At 43.4% G+C, this 17,481-nt stretch overlaps 1 protein-coding gene across 2 annotated transcripts; it reads right to left on the reverse strand.

Moving 5' to 3' along the window:
• Positions 1–1,391: 1,391 nt before the first annotated feature.
• LOC123428018 (protein RCC2 homolog) lies at positions 1,392–10,159 on the reverse strand. 2 transcript variants are annotated; one of them, XM_045112167.1, is made up of 17 exons: positions 9,830–10,159; positions 8,716–8,777; positions 8,580–8,647; positions 8,276–8,397; positions 7,267–7,331; positions 6,930–6,970; positions 6,751–6,802; positions 6,546–6,663; positions 6,429–6,459; positions 6,223–6,246; positions 6,019–6,143; positions 5,086–5,167; positions 4,807–4,929; positions 4,660–4,713; positions 4,498–4,567; positions 2,880–2,913; positions 1,392–1,939 (listed from the first exon to the last, which is right to left on the reverse strand). In XM_045112167.1, exons 1-17 carry the CDS (start codon positions 10,032–10,034, stop codon positions 1,614–1,616), a joined length of 1,602 nt encoding a protein of 533 aa, XP_044968102.1. In that variant the 5' UTR covers positions 10,035–10,159; the 3' UTR covers positions 1,392–1,613. The 2 variants fall into 2 exon arrangements, with proteins under 2 accessions (XP_044968102.1, XP_044968101.1); XM_045112166.1 differs by lacking the exon at positions 7,267–7,331 and having other exon boundaries at positions 6,930–7,035.
• Positions 10,160–17,481: the final 7,322 nt, after the last annotated feature.

The raw sequence follows: 17,481 nt of genomic DNA on the forward strand, positions 1-17,481 counted from the left end.
TGCGTTGGTCTGCGTTGTTTTAGATATTGGCGTGGTTTTCAGTCTTGACACTTTTCTTTCCTTTGACGGGCAGGCTGGCATTTTGGTCCTAACTTTTCGTGTCAGTGTACGTGCGACTATGTGTGCGGCTATATAATGCGTATATGTATTTGTGAGGGTCTGCGTCTGTATTATGTTTAAAGAAAAAAAATGCCGGTAGCTTACGAGGAATCACCCAGGTCAACCCGTAGAACGAAGCTGAGAATCTTTTGAGTTCCTCGTAAGTAAGACCAATCGGGCAATTTCACTGCCCAATTCTGAGCGTCATGTGACTTGTACTACCATGATGATTCTGTTGGCAACAGGCAAAACAGAATCATCTTACGGTTTCTGCATCAACGGCGCACCTACGAGTCAGTAAGGCTCCAAAACCAATCACCACCGAAGAATCATCCTCGTAACTCAGAAGTCCAACCCGCGCACGTTCATGAATTTGATGCCATGACCCATAAGCACACAATTTATCTCGGAATCTACCATGTCCTCGTGGTCGTCGTCAATGGTGTCCTCTGGTGGTACCCTGATACGCGCCCACATGCACGCTATTTCTCCTACCAAGGCCGAAGCCACTCCGCATTGCTGCTACAGTGGAGCCTTGGAGGTAGGCTAGGCACGCACGGACGCACATGGTAGAGTCATGGACAACGAAACGTGGCCGAGGACGCCGGCATATGTTTACGGTGGATGGCCGTCCGTTTGTATATAGATAGATAGATATGTGCAAGTGCCGTCGTGTTTATTGTCGCCGTCCTCGCACGGAGCATCCAATGGCCACATGGATAAGAAGCCCGGGGAAGGGACACTGCCATGTTACTGCTACTCGTACCGATCGATCGCATGCTCCCAACTGCCTGGTTTCATCAACTTTATTTATCAGTTGGTACTGGCGATTCAGTTGGGAGAGCCAGAGGTACCAGTAAACTATTCATGTACCGTTGGATGCGTATTGGCACCTCATGCCATGGGTACACTCGGAGGCAGTATTGGAAGAAGGTGTACGTACGCTGGCCTGCGAACCTGTGCTCATACAGTAGTGTCAGTACTAGGAGGAAATCGAATACCGACGGGAAAATAATGCACTTGTGGGTGAAAGGAAGGGAGCCAAAGTGGTCGCTGTTTCGTTGTACTGGGTCTGGGTGGGTGAAGCTTGTGCTGGACAAACAAGCCTACCGTGTCCACAGGCCCATTCCAGCCCAGATTGCTTCTGTCAGGACGACTGCAGGATCACGTTGTATTGGCTCGAATCATTATATGATCTGATGTTCCTTCTCAGAGTTTTTCTGTTGACGGGATGTTTCATACAAACACTCGGCAGCATCATGAAAACTTCTGCAGATCCACTGAAAGATTGCTTGACATCAACTGCTTGGGACCGAGCAGAAAATTCCCCTCACAATCACCAATGAATAATACGGTTGCGCATGTTAACATTCCAGACTCGCAATCACAAGGTTACTACCGCACACAGAAAAGATTCTCGAATGGCTATTGGGCTGGATCACATCAGGTGTTAGATATCCGCTTAGACCTGATTTCAGCAAAAAGGCTCCCCGAGGTCTATTATGTTAGGACCCTCACTTCCGGGCTCTGCCTCGGCCTCTCTTCCCACCTCGCCCCGAGCTTTCAGCCGGGCTCTCGGTTTTCTTCGGCCGGCCTCTGCCCCTTCCAGATGGCTTCGGCTCTGGGGTCGCCTTCTTGGCTCCCCTGCCTCTGCCCCTACCCGATGGTTTGCGTCCACGCTTGCCCTTTGCGCCCCTAGCATCATCGTCCTCATCATCTTCGCTCTCATCCTCATCCTCTTCTTCTGATTCGGAGAGGTCCTTGGTTTTCTTCCGCTTGTTGGACTTGGAGGCGCTAGCAGGTGCCTTCTTGGTCACCTTTGGCTCCACGGTCTCTTCTACTGCAGTGAAGGGTACAAAACCATCCGTGAGTATACAGGAAACAGTAGGATGGTAAACACATAAACATGGTACAGTATTTTGGCAGTCAACACAGTTCTTGTATAAACCAACTCGATTTGGGTTTTATACACGGTGAATTAGATACACTGTGGTTACAGATTATTTTTTTAATGATCTTCAGACATATTACATGATTAATAAATAACTGTTGGACAGGAAAGCAATATCTAACAATGTATTGACCAGCATAATGAAGAACCTCTAAGCTAAACAGAACCCAGCACATTCTCTGCAACATAGGCTACAAGTGTTGTGATGTTGTTTTGTTTTCTAGTGTTAAACTGACAAACATGGCATTTGTGTCACTGGACAACGAGGTGCAAAGTGACAAGTTATTCAGTTAATAAGATCAAGGTACATAATTCTATATCCGAGGTGCTGGTGCTTCACATCGTTGTGGTGTAAAGGCAACAATAAAATAAAGTTAAATATCAACATGCAGCAGACAACTGTAGAGTTCTTGAGAACAAAGCATTACAATAGATAGCATTTACTCACTAACAAATACTTCCTCCTTTCCTAAATATAAGTCTTTTTAGAGTTCCGCTACGGACTACATACGGAGCAAACTGAGTGAATCTATACTCTAAATTAAGTCTATATACATCCGTATGTGGTTCCCAGTGGAATCTCTAAAAAGACTTATATTTAGGAACGGAGGGAGTAAGAACTAAGCAGAGAATAAGTACTTGAAAAGATAGCTAATTGTCTAATATGAAAGGAGAATATATATTAAAAGAGAGAGGACAAAGCTTTCTTTTGTAACAGATCAAACCAAAACAAATCAGGATTGGCTTTTGTCACTAAAATGTTTCAAGCTTGCAGACCAATGCATATGTTCAATGGTGTGATGTAAAGCAAAATAAGATGAATACAAACCTGGGGTGGAAGTATCACCATCGTAAATATCCAGCTGAGACAAAAAAAACATGTACACGTAAGCTCGGTAATCAAAGGATACATATTCTGGGGTTAATGTGTTCAAATATGTATTATTAGTCTAACCACTACAACTACAACAAACAGCCAAAAGGTGCAAAGGAAACATGAAGAACAGACATGGGGATAAGAAGGCACCATAAGAGGTACTCCTTAAATTTCAATAAAGAAGGTGCGATTTTTGTTTTGCAAAGACCAATGAGAAGTAATGTGGTTGTTTTCTGGTCGAACATGCCCCTAATAAACCTCACGGTTAACCTTACTAAGCACGCCACCATCGCCATTAATCTCTTTGCTAGAGGTGCAGCATCCACTCGTTCTCCCCTAGCATTTACTTCCAGTATGCTCCATGTAAGGGAGTGTTTGACCTGGATGCGATGCATGCGACCTTTTTTTCCTTGGAAATTATACATGCGGCATTTAATCCCAGCACCTGGCAACAGGAAGGGCTGCCTTTCTTTTTCCCTCATCTGATCACTCGTGCATGCGGATGCTCAATGAATCAGCCGCAAAGAAATTAAAACGGCACGGGACTAAAGGAGGGAGCTCAATGTTTTCGTATCTATTTTTTCCCACAAAAAAGTACGCATAATGGATCAACATGTGTGACACATTTTGTTTCACTGTGCAATCTCCTAGCCTTACTTCCTATTGAAGTGTATGTGTGGATTGTCTAGCCCTTTCCATCAGTTCAGATTTTTGGTTGCGTTGGCTAGTGCATGAAGCTTAACATGGTATCAGAGTCTAAGGTCTTGAGTTCAAATCCAGAAGGGGTGTTGAAGTGTATATGTGGATTGTCTAGCCCTTCCCATCAATTCGGGCTTTTGATTGCGTTGACTAGTGCATGAAGGTTAACATTTCCATTGTATGCAACATACATACGTAACTGATCGCCTGGGTCTATTACTAATATGGCTATTTTAGTTGCTGAAGAGTTGTATACTCCATCCATTTTTGTATACAAGGCCACTATCCCATTATTCACATATCAAGAAAACAAAGCAAACTAATAAATAACACAATTAATTGTGTGGAAAACCTCTTGTGTTCCTGGCTAATTAAACATGTTGCATGTGGTGCCTCTTTCTCTATAGATGCATGCAACATTTGCACTAATAAGCACCATCGTATGAGGCAAAAATCTAATCAATTCTTTACAGGAAGTATTTTTAATAGTGGGCTTGTATATAAAAACGGAGGGAGTATTATCGAACAGAGCTCAACTTCAAGATTGCATGGCCAAAAGAAATGCCTGGAATCCAAAGGTTACACATAACATCTGATAGACGATGCATACTAAATGAGGTTTTACTCCCTCTGTTCCTAAATATAAGATGTTTTGGTAGTCTACCAAAACGTATTATACTTAGGAACAGAGGGAGTAGATATGAGAACTATGCTATAACATGCTAATACAGAAAGTACAGCTGCTAACTGATCCAACCCTGTTTTATTTATTAGCCTTAGCAATGCAAATGATATATTGCATTAAATTTTCCAATCTCTTAAGTAACTAAGCAGTTAAACATTTCATGTAGGAACACATGTGTATAGTTACCTGATCAAGCTTATCACCAGCTTTTGCTCTGTCCACAATAATCAGGGACAGCCCGAATCCACAACCAACACTGCAGAAAGTGCTCTCTACTTAATATTGACTATACTACTAACAGGAGATGCTACTAGATATACATAGTGATTTAGTGTAATTACTAATTACCCCGTAACATGCATTCCTTCAAGACTGTCAACCTTCTTAGGATTCGCAGATGACCTATGCACAAGAATAACTTGTAAGAGAAGATTAACAGTTGAAAGTTTGATTAGCTACTATTTCATGTAATATTAGCATTTTAAATACACATACTTCTGTCCCTTAGGACCGTAACCAAGCTCTCCATATTGGGCATTACCCCAGCTTATGCAAGAATCATCTGCGCCAACAACGTGGTGCATGGTACCAGAAGCCATGCAGCGGATGTTCCAACCACTGAAGCAAACAAATATCAATTAAACATATGATTGAGAATAATGCTACTTCAACAGGAAGCTAAATGCAGCAATAGATAAATAACAGAAAATATAGCCAACATTGGCACTGTTCATCACTATATTCTGCAATTATTTTTAACAGTTTGTAAGGAACCTCAAATCCATTAGTGGCTTTGGATACATCGTGTCATCGCCTGTAGTCTTCATTTTTCCCCACATGTACAACTGCCCCCCACCTAGTGAACAAACAAAATGAACAATAGTTAATGGTAAAGTTTCAGTTCTAAATGGTACAACACGATCAACACCAATCTGGTTGGCAGAATTCAAGGGATATGGTTATTATTTGTCACAAGCCCTTTGTAGTGGTATATGGTATCAAATATCATCTAACTGGCAGAAGAAGAAGAAGAAGAAGAAGAAGAAGAAGAAGAAGAAACTACTTAAATAACTGTAGACCCAAACACATGGGAATCTAGGCCAATGATGTCACATGCCTGCTTTTATAGTGCACCTAAATCCAAGCAGAAACCTTATAGATAAACAAAAAATGTACATGTCTTCCATACTTCAGAAAATTATTTGACCATTTGGCTGAATGATCAAAACATCAAGTGACCAGAAAACTTCATGAATAGCCTTGCTCTAGAAATGCCTACTGGAACACACAACCTGCTAAAGCAATTAACTGCCTCCAAGTGTATGTATGCAATCACAGAAAATATTCCTGGTACAATAATATTTGACAGGTTTTAGGAACAGTACGGGTGTGCAGAACGCTACGTTCCATTACGAACTCTATTGGTCTAAGCCATTTTCCTGAAATGCCTCACTAATTGTACAATCAGCTCATCCAGACAATATATAAACTATGTGCTACACAAACATAACTGAGTACAAGGTTACATCACAAGGAAAACTACTCATGTAGCTGCTTGCCACATGTGTTATATTTGGCAATCTACAAGCTCAAAACTGCTCCTTCCTAATATATTTTTATGATAAAGCCCAATAACAAACTTCTATTAATTTATACACCAAAATGCATTATAAAACATTATATGCATCACAGAAAGCTATATCATACCAGCAGTGCATGCACAGTTTGCAGAACCAGCTGAGAGAATAGCATTGGGAGGCAGAACATTGTTCCTTTGAAATATTTCAACGAGGCGAGGTTGCCACTCGTCCTTCTGTTCTCTGTGGCCCAACCTATGTAATAAGCAAGTGGTGAGATGAATATTGTTGGATATATCAAGATTATTGCAAATGCATGGCAAGAATATCTTACCTTCCATATCCGCCAAACCCCCATCTAGCAAGATAAAAAAGAAAAGAGTAAAACACAACTATTTGCATAAGAAAAGAGAAAACAGGACTTGAACAGATTGTATGTAATAAAGAAAGGAACTTGGTACAACATATGTAACCATTACAGTATATGTCATAACTAGTGTGTTTTAACTGTGTCAAACAAATGATGGATAAAGAACATACGTGTAAACAAAGCCACTCGAATCAATTGCGACTGCAATAGAAATAAAGAAGTGTGGGGATTAGTGTTAATCCAGACGATTCAAAAGAAATGTTAAAAATAAAGAAACTAGAAAGTACCTGTATGGTTTGTTCCGCATGCAACTTTGACAATAGTTTTCTCAGATAACGCGGCTATTGCCCTGGGACGGGGCTGAGGTTCATATGATAGCTTTACTGACGAATCTTTGGTATTGTACTGCAATAGCATGAATCAAAACAGAATTATTTGATGATGATGATGATAATAAAATTGACAGGTTTGCGTTGCAGGGTAGCAATAAACCTCATTGTCTGTTCCATGACCAAGTTGGCCATACTGAGGAAGGCCTGCTGTACTGAAAAAGCACAGAAGAATGAAACACTGCTTATAGAACTGACAAACATCACTCACTAACTACAAAAAAAAAAGCAATTGAAAGGAGATCAAGATGTTTAAGCTTCACAAATTTTAGTAGGACATACAGTATAGTAGAGCCCTCGACTGATGACAGCCAGACAGTAAAATCACCACCACAAGCAACACCAGTCACTTCTGTCACAAGACAGGGCACTGGCGATGCCTCAATTTCTGCAGTAATTTTAGAACAACAGGGACAAGAAACAGTAGTGAACCAAAAGGTAAAATAAGCTGCTCATAATATTCTAAAAGTTAGTCTGTCATCCTGAACAATTAAAAGACCTGGAATGTCTTGCACATTTGTAAGACGTAATAGGTTGCATGGGACAACTAAATTAGATCATTAATGGCTCGACAAGAGATAGCATGTTGAAATTTTAAAGAAGACAGCCAGACAGTAAAATCACCACCACAAGCAACACCAGTCACTTCTGTCACAAGACAGGGCACTGGCGATGCCTCAATTTCTGCAGTAATTTGAGAACAGGGACAAGAAACAGTAGTGTAAGAACCAAAAGGTAAAATAAGCTGCTCATAATATTCTAAAAGTTAGTCTGTCATCCTGAAATCGTTTCCCACCCACGCGCCGGTCGCCCCCTCGCGCGCGTGGACCCATGCAACATTTTTCCCATCCGCGTGCTTCGCTGGTCAGTGGATGCAACATTTTTCGTCTAAATATGTTGCATCCAGCGTCATATTTGCTGCAAGCGTTTTTTTTTCTATTTTTTGTCCCAGTAAAAAAACTGCATATACGTTTGGTTGCAACTCCAGTTCGTCGGATTTTTCGTTACAATTGATGTTTTTTACTTTTGCTACAACCGTGTTAATTTTTGCTACAACCGGCAACATGTTTTGCTGCAACCGTTCACTAAAAAAGTTGCATACACGTCACATAAATATTTGCTACAACCAGCGTTTGACTTTTGCTACCACGCACCATCAGCTTCGTTTTTTTGCTACGATCACGTAGATTTTTTTTTTGCTACAAATTTTGTTTTTTGTTGCAACCGTTGAAAAAATTGTTGCATCGCATCGAAATTTTGCTGCATAGGGGGGGAAATGTTGCATGCGGATCCAACGGTGCGGACGACGCGGGGTTGGTGGATCCTGCGGCTCGCGCGCGGCCGGCCGAAAGTTTGGGCCGGCGCGCCGGCGCAGATCAGTCCCCACAATTAAAAGACCTGGAATGTCTTGCACATTTGTAAGACGTTATAGGTTGCATGGGACAACTAAATTAGATCATTAATGGCTCGACAAGAGATAGCATGTTGAAATTTTTCAAAAGAACAAATATCAAGCATTCTCCAAGCAGACACAGCCATAATTGCCCAAGTAAAGATTATTTCTGCACACAACAATTTTACAATGTTGATGCCATATGAACCACAAAAGAAATGAAAGAAGTACCAACCATTCTTTAGGGAACCTGTCCCCAACTGTCCAAATTTGTTGTGGCCAAATGCGAAGGACTTCCCGTCGTCAGTTACAACTACTGTATGATTTTTTCCAACACTTGCTTTAATTATTTTATATCTGCACAATGAAAAATAGCTCATTAGCATTTAAACACACACTGAGGAAACCTTAACCACCTATAACCGTTGCAACTAGACTAGAACTGCTCAGTTCGTGAATTTAGCAATAATATGAAGTACACAGCTATTAAAAAATTAATATGGAGGTAAGGAAATAGGTGTTGCAGACAGTTATCTTACTTTGATAGTTCAGAAACAACAGTCGGTAGGTTACGTTGAAGAGTATCACCATGTCCCAACTGCCCCTTCTGCTAGAAAGTAATAGTGCTGAGTATCACATCAAACAAAATCAACTATGAAGCTATTATATTTATACCTCATTGCGACCCCATGTATAGCAACGTCCATCGGCACCCAAAGCAACACAATGGCAAGCGGCTGGCAAAATTAAAGATATCATCAATAAAGTGCCAAAGTATGTAGGGGCCCCAAGTATGTAAAGCTAAGAATAAGGTATCAGTTGAAACTAAGGATGACAGAAGACAAACATGTCATGGTAAGAGAAGAAACCCTGTAACAATTTAAGACAACAATCCCTGCCTCTCTCCCTCGCTTACTCATTCCTGGGTTCATTTGGTTGTCAGGCTAGCATCGACCTAGTCCTGGCCTTGCTAGACAAGAGTGGCTGTTTGACATAACAACAAAACAATTGTTTTGCCTGACAAGATTGTAGTGACAACCAAGAAAAGCTTGCACAGAAAGCAGCTTATAGTGTTGAGCAAAGCCATTTTGTACCCTTCTGCAGTTACCTAGGCTACGCACCTCGCTGTGGAACTTATGGACGGAACTGTGAGGTTAATGAAATGCAGAGGGGTCACGGTCTCAGACTTAGGAATGTAATAAGCACTACAAGGTCTTCACGGCTGTCAATGAAGAGATTGCCAGGCTGTGGAATCAGGGATAACAGGGTTGAGAGAAGAGAACGGGAACAAATATGGAGGTTATACAGCTAGAGACGAACTAGCAAATTCAGCCAGATGAGTCATTTCACCGCACCATTCAATTCAGGCACGTCCTAAGATCACAAATGCCACCAAGGTTTGCGGAAATGACAAATATCTGGAGTAAACGTTCAAAAAACAGCTTCCAGCTAGATGTGCTTCCACGCTGGAAGGGCCTCCGGCACCGCGCACGTTTCATGTGCTTAGCAGGTCACGCTGTAGTGGACTCCTTGCTGAAGATGTCATATAAGTACAGGGAGGCCCTGTGGCACAAACCAGCAGCATCGACTTGCTAGCAACTGACATAAGGACAGCATCCACTGCTTCCCCCATTTCATTTCCTCTCTTCGCGATCACTACTTCCCTCGTCTCGCACCCGCGCCGCTCTAATCTATTCGAAACATTTCGACGCGCGCCAGTCCCCATCCCACCAGAAACAAACTACGGAACCGTCGCAGGACGCGGGGAGGGAGGGGCGACGGGCCTCACCGCATCCGGAGGCGACGGAGACGATGTCGACGCCCATGAGCGAGCGCAGGCGCGTCGGGGAGACGAGGTTGCCCTGCATCCCGCTGGGCAGCTTCCGGTTGATGGCGTCGAAGTTGGTGGCGCCGCAGTAGAGCAGCTCCCCGCCGGACTTGGGCGCCTCCGCTGCGGGGGACGCGGCCTTCTCGGTCCCGGCGCTGGCCGACATTCTCGCCGGCGGCGGGGGGCGGGGGCGCGATTTCGGAGGCCGGAAACCCTAGATGCGGCGGGGAGCAGGAGCGGGCGGAAAAGGGCAGGCGGAGGAGGGCGGTTTTTGAAATCGAAAATCGATACCACCAAACTTCTGCCGATATTGAAACACTTTTATGCGCGGGGCTGGCAGTGCAGTGGGGGGGCTCGGCCAGTTAGAGCGATCGTGGAGATATTTGTGTGAGCTCGCTCTGTGGTGCGAGGCTGACCTGTGGGGCTGCTTAGGTTGTCGGGGCCACGGGTCATTGGGTTTGATCGTGGTCCGAGGGAGAGCATTTCTGCTTTTGGCTGAGGGCGCGGCTCGACTTTGTGGGTTTCCATTTCTGTGGGGCGTGCGAGGCTGACTTGTGGCCCCTAGGGGTTGCGGGGTAGTACTACTGTTTTTTTCTTTCTTTTTTGAACGTAGTAGTACTGGTTTTGTTCGGTTAGAATTGCTGGTCAGGTAGTATGCGATGCATCGATCGTTTCGGAAAATTTCTGAGACTGGTCATAACGGGATCAATTTAGATAGCACTCCCTCCGATGCTGATGTAGTAGGCAATTAAAGGGAAAAAATGAGAATTAAAGTAACATAGATAGATATCGTAATATGTTAACTGTTATGCTACTATGTGTCATGCATGTCAATAAATGAGGTAATCTATAATAGTTTATGATAGTATCATATACTATTGTATGATACTACTATATGATACTCCTCACTATGGCAGACTGATAGTACTAGATTTCTTTGTTGTGCACGTCAAAAATAATGTTGTGGGACCACGTGCTAAACCCCTTATCAAGGCATGCATGGCCTACGCATGGTCTCAAATCTACCTCATGTGTCAACTAGGTCCGGATATTTACCATGTACTCTAGTTCATATGATAATTATCATAGTAATAGGAAATTTGTAGAAAATGAGATGTTATGTATCTCAATTCCTATGAATAAGAATAAGAAAAGAGATGTCATTTAATACACATCATATGAATTTTTTCATTAAGTCTAGGCTCATGTTTATTTTCCCTTGAAATATAGAGTATAGGAACCAATCCTATCTAAGAATAAAAATCAATTCTTTTAAGGGGCTCTAAAAAAATACTCCTATAAGAATCATATGATCCACATATAAAAAATCAATTCTTTTGAATCAGAAGGCTCTAAATAAGATACACATACAATGTTCATGCTTAACGCAGTCACTAAATAACAACTATTCAGGCTCATCACTAATCCCTATGGTAATTGAAGTAAGAGCGTGTTGACGGCGACCGCATCAACCTTGGAACCATTTCCCACGCGCATCGTCACTTCGTCCTTCGCCGACCTCTATCTATACCGTAGTTCCTTCTTTGAGTTGCAAATGTGAGCATCCGAACCGGTATCAAATACCCACACACTACAACGAGAGTTGGTGAGGTACACATCAATAACATGTATATCATATATACCTTATTTGATGTTGGCCGCCTTCTTATCGGCCAGATACTTGGGGCAGTTCTGCTTTCAATGAACAGTCCCCTTGCAATGAAAGCACTCAGTTTCTGGCTTGGGTCCACCCTTGGATTTCTTCATGGGAGGGGCAACTGCTTTTCCACTCTTCTTGGAGTTACCCTTCTTGTCGTTGCCATTTTTTGAAACTAGTGGTTTTATTGACCATCAACACTTGATGTTCTTTCTGAATTTCCGACTCAGCGACTTTCAACATCGCAAACAGCTCAGTGACTGATTTATTCATCCCTTGCATGTTATAGTTCAACACAAAGCCTTTGTAGCTAGGTGACAGTGATTGAAGAACTCTGTCAGCGATTGCCTCTCGCAAGAGAACAATTCCCGATTCAGCCAGACGGTTGGAATACCCAGACATTCTGAGTATGTGTTCACTGACAGACCCGTTCTCCTCCATCTTGCAAGCATAGAACTTATCGAAGGTCTCATACCTCTCGATCCGGGCATTCTTTTCAAAAATAAACTTCAACTCCTGGAACATCTCATATGCTTCATGACATTCAAAACGTCTTTCAAATCCCGGTTCTAAGCCATACAAAATTACACATTGAACTACTGAGTAGTCATCCAGACGCGACTGCAAGACGTTCATAACATCTTGAGTCACCAGTTGGGGGCGCATCACCATGTGGTGCATCAAGGACATAAGCCTTTTGGGGAACCGTGAGGACAATTCTCAGATTTTGGGCCTAGTCTACAAAGTTACTCCCATCATCTTTCAGCTTGGCTTTCTCTAGGAACGCATTAAAATTCAAGGGTACTACTGCGCGAGCCATTGATCTACAACATAATTTTGCAAAGATACTTAGACTATTGTTCAAGAAAATGAGTTTAATTAATCATATTACTACAAAACTCCCACTCAAATTGACATCCCTCTAGTCATTCGAGTGATACATGATCCAAATTCACCAACCCAAGTCCGATCGTCACGTGAGATGAGTTGGCTTCAATGGTGAACATCTCTATGTTGATCATATCTACTATATGACTCATGTTCGGCTTTTCGGTATCTTGTGTTCCGAGGCCATGTTTGTACATGCTAGGCTCGTCAAGTTTAACCCGAGTGTTCCGCATGTGCAAAACTGTCTTGCACCCGTTGTATGTGAACGTAGAGTCTATCATACCCGATCATTGTGTGGTGTCTCGAAACGACGAACTTTCGCAATGGTGCACACTCGGGGAGAACACAATTTTATCTTGAAATTTTAGTGAGGGATCACCTTGTAATGCTACCGTCGTCCTAAGCAATACAAGGTGCATAAAAAGGATTAACATCACATGCAAATCATAAGTGACATGATATGGCCATGATCTTGTGCTTCTGATCTCCATCTTCAAAGCACCGGCATGATCTCCATCGTCACGGGCACAACACATGATCTCCATCATCATGATGTCCATCGTCGGGTTGCTATCGAGGTTCTCGCGCCAACTATGCTTGTACTACTATTGCTACCGTTTAGCGATAAAGTAAAGCATTACAAAGCGCTTAATGATTGACACACATGTCATATAATAATTAATGACAACCCTATGGCTCCTGGCGGTTGTCGTAGCATCGACATGCAAGTCCATATTAACTATTACAACATGATCATCTCATACATCAAATATATATCATCATGTCTTTGGCCATATCATATCACAGCATACCCTGCAAAAACAAGTTAGACGTCCTCTAATTTGTTGTTGCATGTTTTACGTGGCTGCTATGGGTAACTAGTAAGAACGCTTCTTACCTACGCAAAACCACAATGGTGATATGCAAGTTGCTATTTAACCTTCTACAAGGACCGCCTCTCTTGAGTCCGATTCAACTAAAGTAGGAGAGACAAACACCCGCTAGCCATCTTTATGCAACAAGTTGCATGTCAGTCGATGGAGCCGGTCTCTCGTACGTGGACGAGTAAGGTTGGTCCGGGCCGCTTCATCCAACAATACCGTTGAATCAAGAAAAGACTAAGGAGGTAAGCAATCTGAATATCAACACCAACAAACTCCTTTGTGTTCTACTCGAGATGTCGTCTATGCATAGACCTAGTGTTGGGGAACGTTGCATGGGAAACAAAAAAATTCATACGCACACGAAGACCTATCATGGTGATGCCCATCTACGAGTGGAGATTTGGATCTACGTACCCTTGTAGATCGCACAGCAGGAAGCGTTAAGAAACACGGTTGATGTAGTGGAACGTCTTCACGTCCCTCGAACCGTCCCACGAACCGTCCCGCGATCCGTCCTACGATCAGTTCTGATCTAGCGCCGAACGGACAACACCTCCGCGTTCAGCACACGTAGAGCTCGACAATGATCTCGGCCTTCTTGATCCAACAAGCAAGACGGAGAAGTAGATGAGTTCTCCGGCAGCGTGACGACGCTCCGGTGGTGGTGATGACATACTCCTGTAGGGCTCCGTCCGAGCTCCGCAGAAATCCGATCTAGAGGTGAAACTGTGTGGTTTAGGCTAGAGTTGCATGTGGCAAAGTTGTGTCTCAAAAAGCCCTAAACCACCAATATATATAGGAGGGAGGGGAAGGGGCTAGTCTTGAGGCACGAGGCCTCAAGGGTGTGGCGGCCGCCAGGGAGGAGGAGGACTCCTCCTCCAATCCGGCTTGGGAAGGAGGAGTCCTCCTCTTCCTTCCCACCTCCCTCTTTCCTTTCCCTTTTTCTATTCTTTTGGTATTTTCTATATGTGGCGCCATGGGCTCCTTGGGCTGACTCCACCAGCCCACTAAGGACTTGTGGCGCCACCCTAGGGTCTTGGGCTCACTCCCGAATGGGTGGGCCCCTCCCGATGAACTCCCGAAACCCATTCGTCACTCCCGGTACACTGCGGGCAATGCTCGAAACTTTCCGGTGACCAAATGAAACCATCCTGTATATCAATCTTCATTTCCGGACCATTTCGGAAACCCTCGTGACGTCCGTGATCTCATCCGGGACTCTGAACAGCATTCGGTAATCACACATATAACTCAACTATACTAAAACATCATCGAACCTTAAGTGTGCAGACCCTGCGGGTTCGAGAACTATGCAGACATGACCCGAGGCACTCCTCGGTCAATATCCAATAGCGGGACCTGGATGCCCATATTGGATCCTACATATTCTCCGAAGATCTTATCGGTTGAACCTCAGTGTCAAGGATTCATATAATCCTGTATGTCATTCCCTTTGTCCTTCGGTATGTTACTTGCCCGAGATTCGATCGTCGGTATCCGCATACCTATTTCAATCTCGTTACCGGCAAGTCTCTTTACTCATTCCGTAATACAAGATCCCGTGACTTACACTTAGTCACATTGCTTGCAAGGCTTGTGTGTGATGTTGTATTACCGAGTGGGCCCCGAGATACCTATCCGTCACACGGAGTGACAAATCCCAATCTTGATCCATACTAACTCAACGGACACCTTCGGAGATACCTGTAGAACACCTTTATAGTCACCCAGTTACATTGTGATGTTTGATGCACACAAGGTATTCCTCTGGTGCCAGTGAGTTATATGATCTCATGGTCATAGGAATAAATACTTAACACGCAGAAAATAATAGCAATAAAACGACACGATCAATATGCTATTGTCATAGTTTGGGCCTAGTCCATCACATGATTCTCCTAATGATGTGGTCCAGTTCTCAAGTGACAACACTTGCATATAGCCAGAAAACCTTGACTCTGATTGATCAATTGGCTAGCCAACTAGAGGCTTGCTAGGGACATTGGTTTGTCTATGTATCCACACATGCATCTATGTTTTGATTCAATTCAATTATAGCATGGATAATAAACAATTATCTTTAAATAGGAAATATAATAATAACTATTTATCATTGCCTCTAAGGCATATTTCCAACACCTAGCTCATGATACCACTGAAGGGGAACATTGCATTGGAAACAAACAAAAAATTCCTACACACATACAAGATCTATCCATGGTGATGGCCATCTACAAGAGGAGAGATCGGATCCACGTACCCTTGTAGATCGCTAAGTGGGAAGCGTTCAGAAATGCAGTTGATGTAGTCGAACGTCTTCGCGATCCAAATCACAAACCGTCCCGTGATCCAATCATGATCTTGTGCCTAACGGATGACACCTCCGAGTTCAGCACACGTACAGCTCGATGATGATCTCCGCCTTCTTGATCCAGGAAGGGGGGGCAGAGAGGTAGATGAGTTCTTCGACAACACGATGGCATGGCGGCAGTGTTGGTGGAGCTGATCCGGCAGGGCTGCGTCGTGCGCTACCGAATCAATCTACAGGTGGAACGAACTAGAGGAGGGAGAGAGAGTTGCGTCGTGGCTTGGGTGCGACTGTCCTCTCTCCTCTCCAATATATATAGGAGGGAGGGAAGGGGTGGCACCCTAGGGAAAAACCCTAGGGTTGGTTGGCGACCCGAAGAGGAGGAGTCATCCTCCAATTGGGGTGGTGGAGGCGCTAGGAGGAGTCCTCCTATTCGGACTCCTCTCCACCTCCTCGCTTTGGGCGCATAGGCCCGTAGGGGCTGGCCGCCCAGCCCACCAGGGGCTGGTGCGTCACCTCTTAGGACTATGTGCCCCCCGGGGGTGGGTGGCCCCTCCAGAAACCCCCGAAACCCATTCGTCACTTCCGGTACTTTACCGGTAATGCCCGAAACCTTTTTCGAACCCGTTTACCTCTTTCCTATATACTCCCTCCGTTCCTAAATATAAGGTGTATTATTTTTTCAAAAAGTCAAACTTCTCAAACTTGACCAAGTTTGTTGAAAAAAAATATCAATATCTAGAATACGAAATTATTATCACTAGATTCACCTTGAAATATATTTTTATACTATATATATTGGGTATTGTAAATATTTATATATTTTTCTATAACGTTGGTCAAACATAGACAACGATTGACTTTTTGAAAAACTAATACACCTTATATTTAGGATCAGAGGGAGTATCAATCTACGTTTCCGGACCATTTTGAAACTTCTCATGACAACCGTGATCTCCTCCGGGACTCCGAACAACCTTTGGTCACCAACATACATAACTCAACTATACCGAAACGTCACCGAACCTTTAGTGTGCACACCCTGCGGGTTTGAGAACTATGCACACATGACCGAGACACTCTCCGGTCAATAACCAATAGCGGGACCTCAATGCCCATGTTGGCTCCTACATATTCTACAAAGATCTTTATCGGTTGAACTTGTGTGTCAAGGATTCAGTTAATCCCGTATGTTATCCCCTTTGTCCATCGGTATGTTACTTGCCCGAGATTCGATTGTCGGTATCTGCATACCTAGTTCAATCTCGGTACCGGCAAGTCTCTTTACTCGTTGCGTAATACAAGATCCCATGACTAACTCTTTAGTCCATTGCTTGCAAGATTGTTGTGATGTTGTATTACCGAGTGGGCCCTCGGATACCTCTCCATCACACACAGTGACAAATCCCAGTATTGATCCATGCCAACGCAACACACACCCTCGAAGATACCCGTAGATCATCTTTATAGTCACCCAGTTACGTTGCGACATTTGATACACACTGTTGGAATTATGCCCTAGAGGCAATAATAAATGTATAGTTATTATTATAATTCCTGTATCAAGATAATAGTTTATTATCCATGCTATAATTGTATTGAATGAAGACTCATTTACATGTGTGGATACATAGACAAAACACCGTCCCTAGCATGCCTCTAGTTGGCTAGCCAGTTGATCGATGATAGTCAGTGTCTTCTGATTATGAACAAGGTGTTGTTGCTTGATAACTGGATCACGTCATTGGGAGAATCACGTGATGGACTAGACCCAAACTAATAGACGTAGCATGTTGATCGTGTCATTTTGTTGCTACTGTTTTCTGCGTGTCAAGTATTTATTCCTATGACCATGAGATCATATAACTCACTGACA

The sequence above is a fragment of the Hordeum vulgare genome, chromosome 2H (genome assembly GCF_904849725.1).
Source record: "Hordeum vulgare subsp. vulgare chromosome 2H, MorexV3_pseudomolecules_assembly, whole genome shotgun sequence".
NCBI lineage: Eukaryota > Viridiplantae > Streptophyta > Magnoliopsida > Poales > Poaceae > Hordeum > Hordeum vulgare.

What these genes read in the sequence shown, in the direction of transcription:
- LOC123428018 (XM_045112166.1), bottom strand. Translation starts at nt 10,034, where the DNA reads ATGTCGGCCAGCGCCGGGACCGAGAAGGCCGCGTCCCCCGCAGCGGAG. An exon ending in GTCGAGGGCTCTACTATACT is followed by an intron (nt 6,803 to 6,929) that starts GTATGTCCTACT and finishes GTGCTTTTTCAG; the next exon opens with TACAGCAGGCCTTCCTCAGT. An exon ending in AAACTGTGCATGCACTGCTG is followed by an intron (nt 5,168 to 6,018) that starts GTATGATATAGC and finishes TTTGTTCACTAG; the next exon opens with GTGGGGGGCAGTTGTACATG.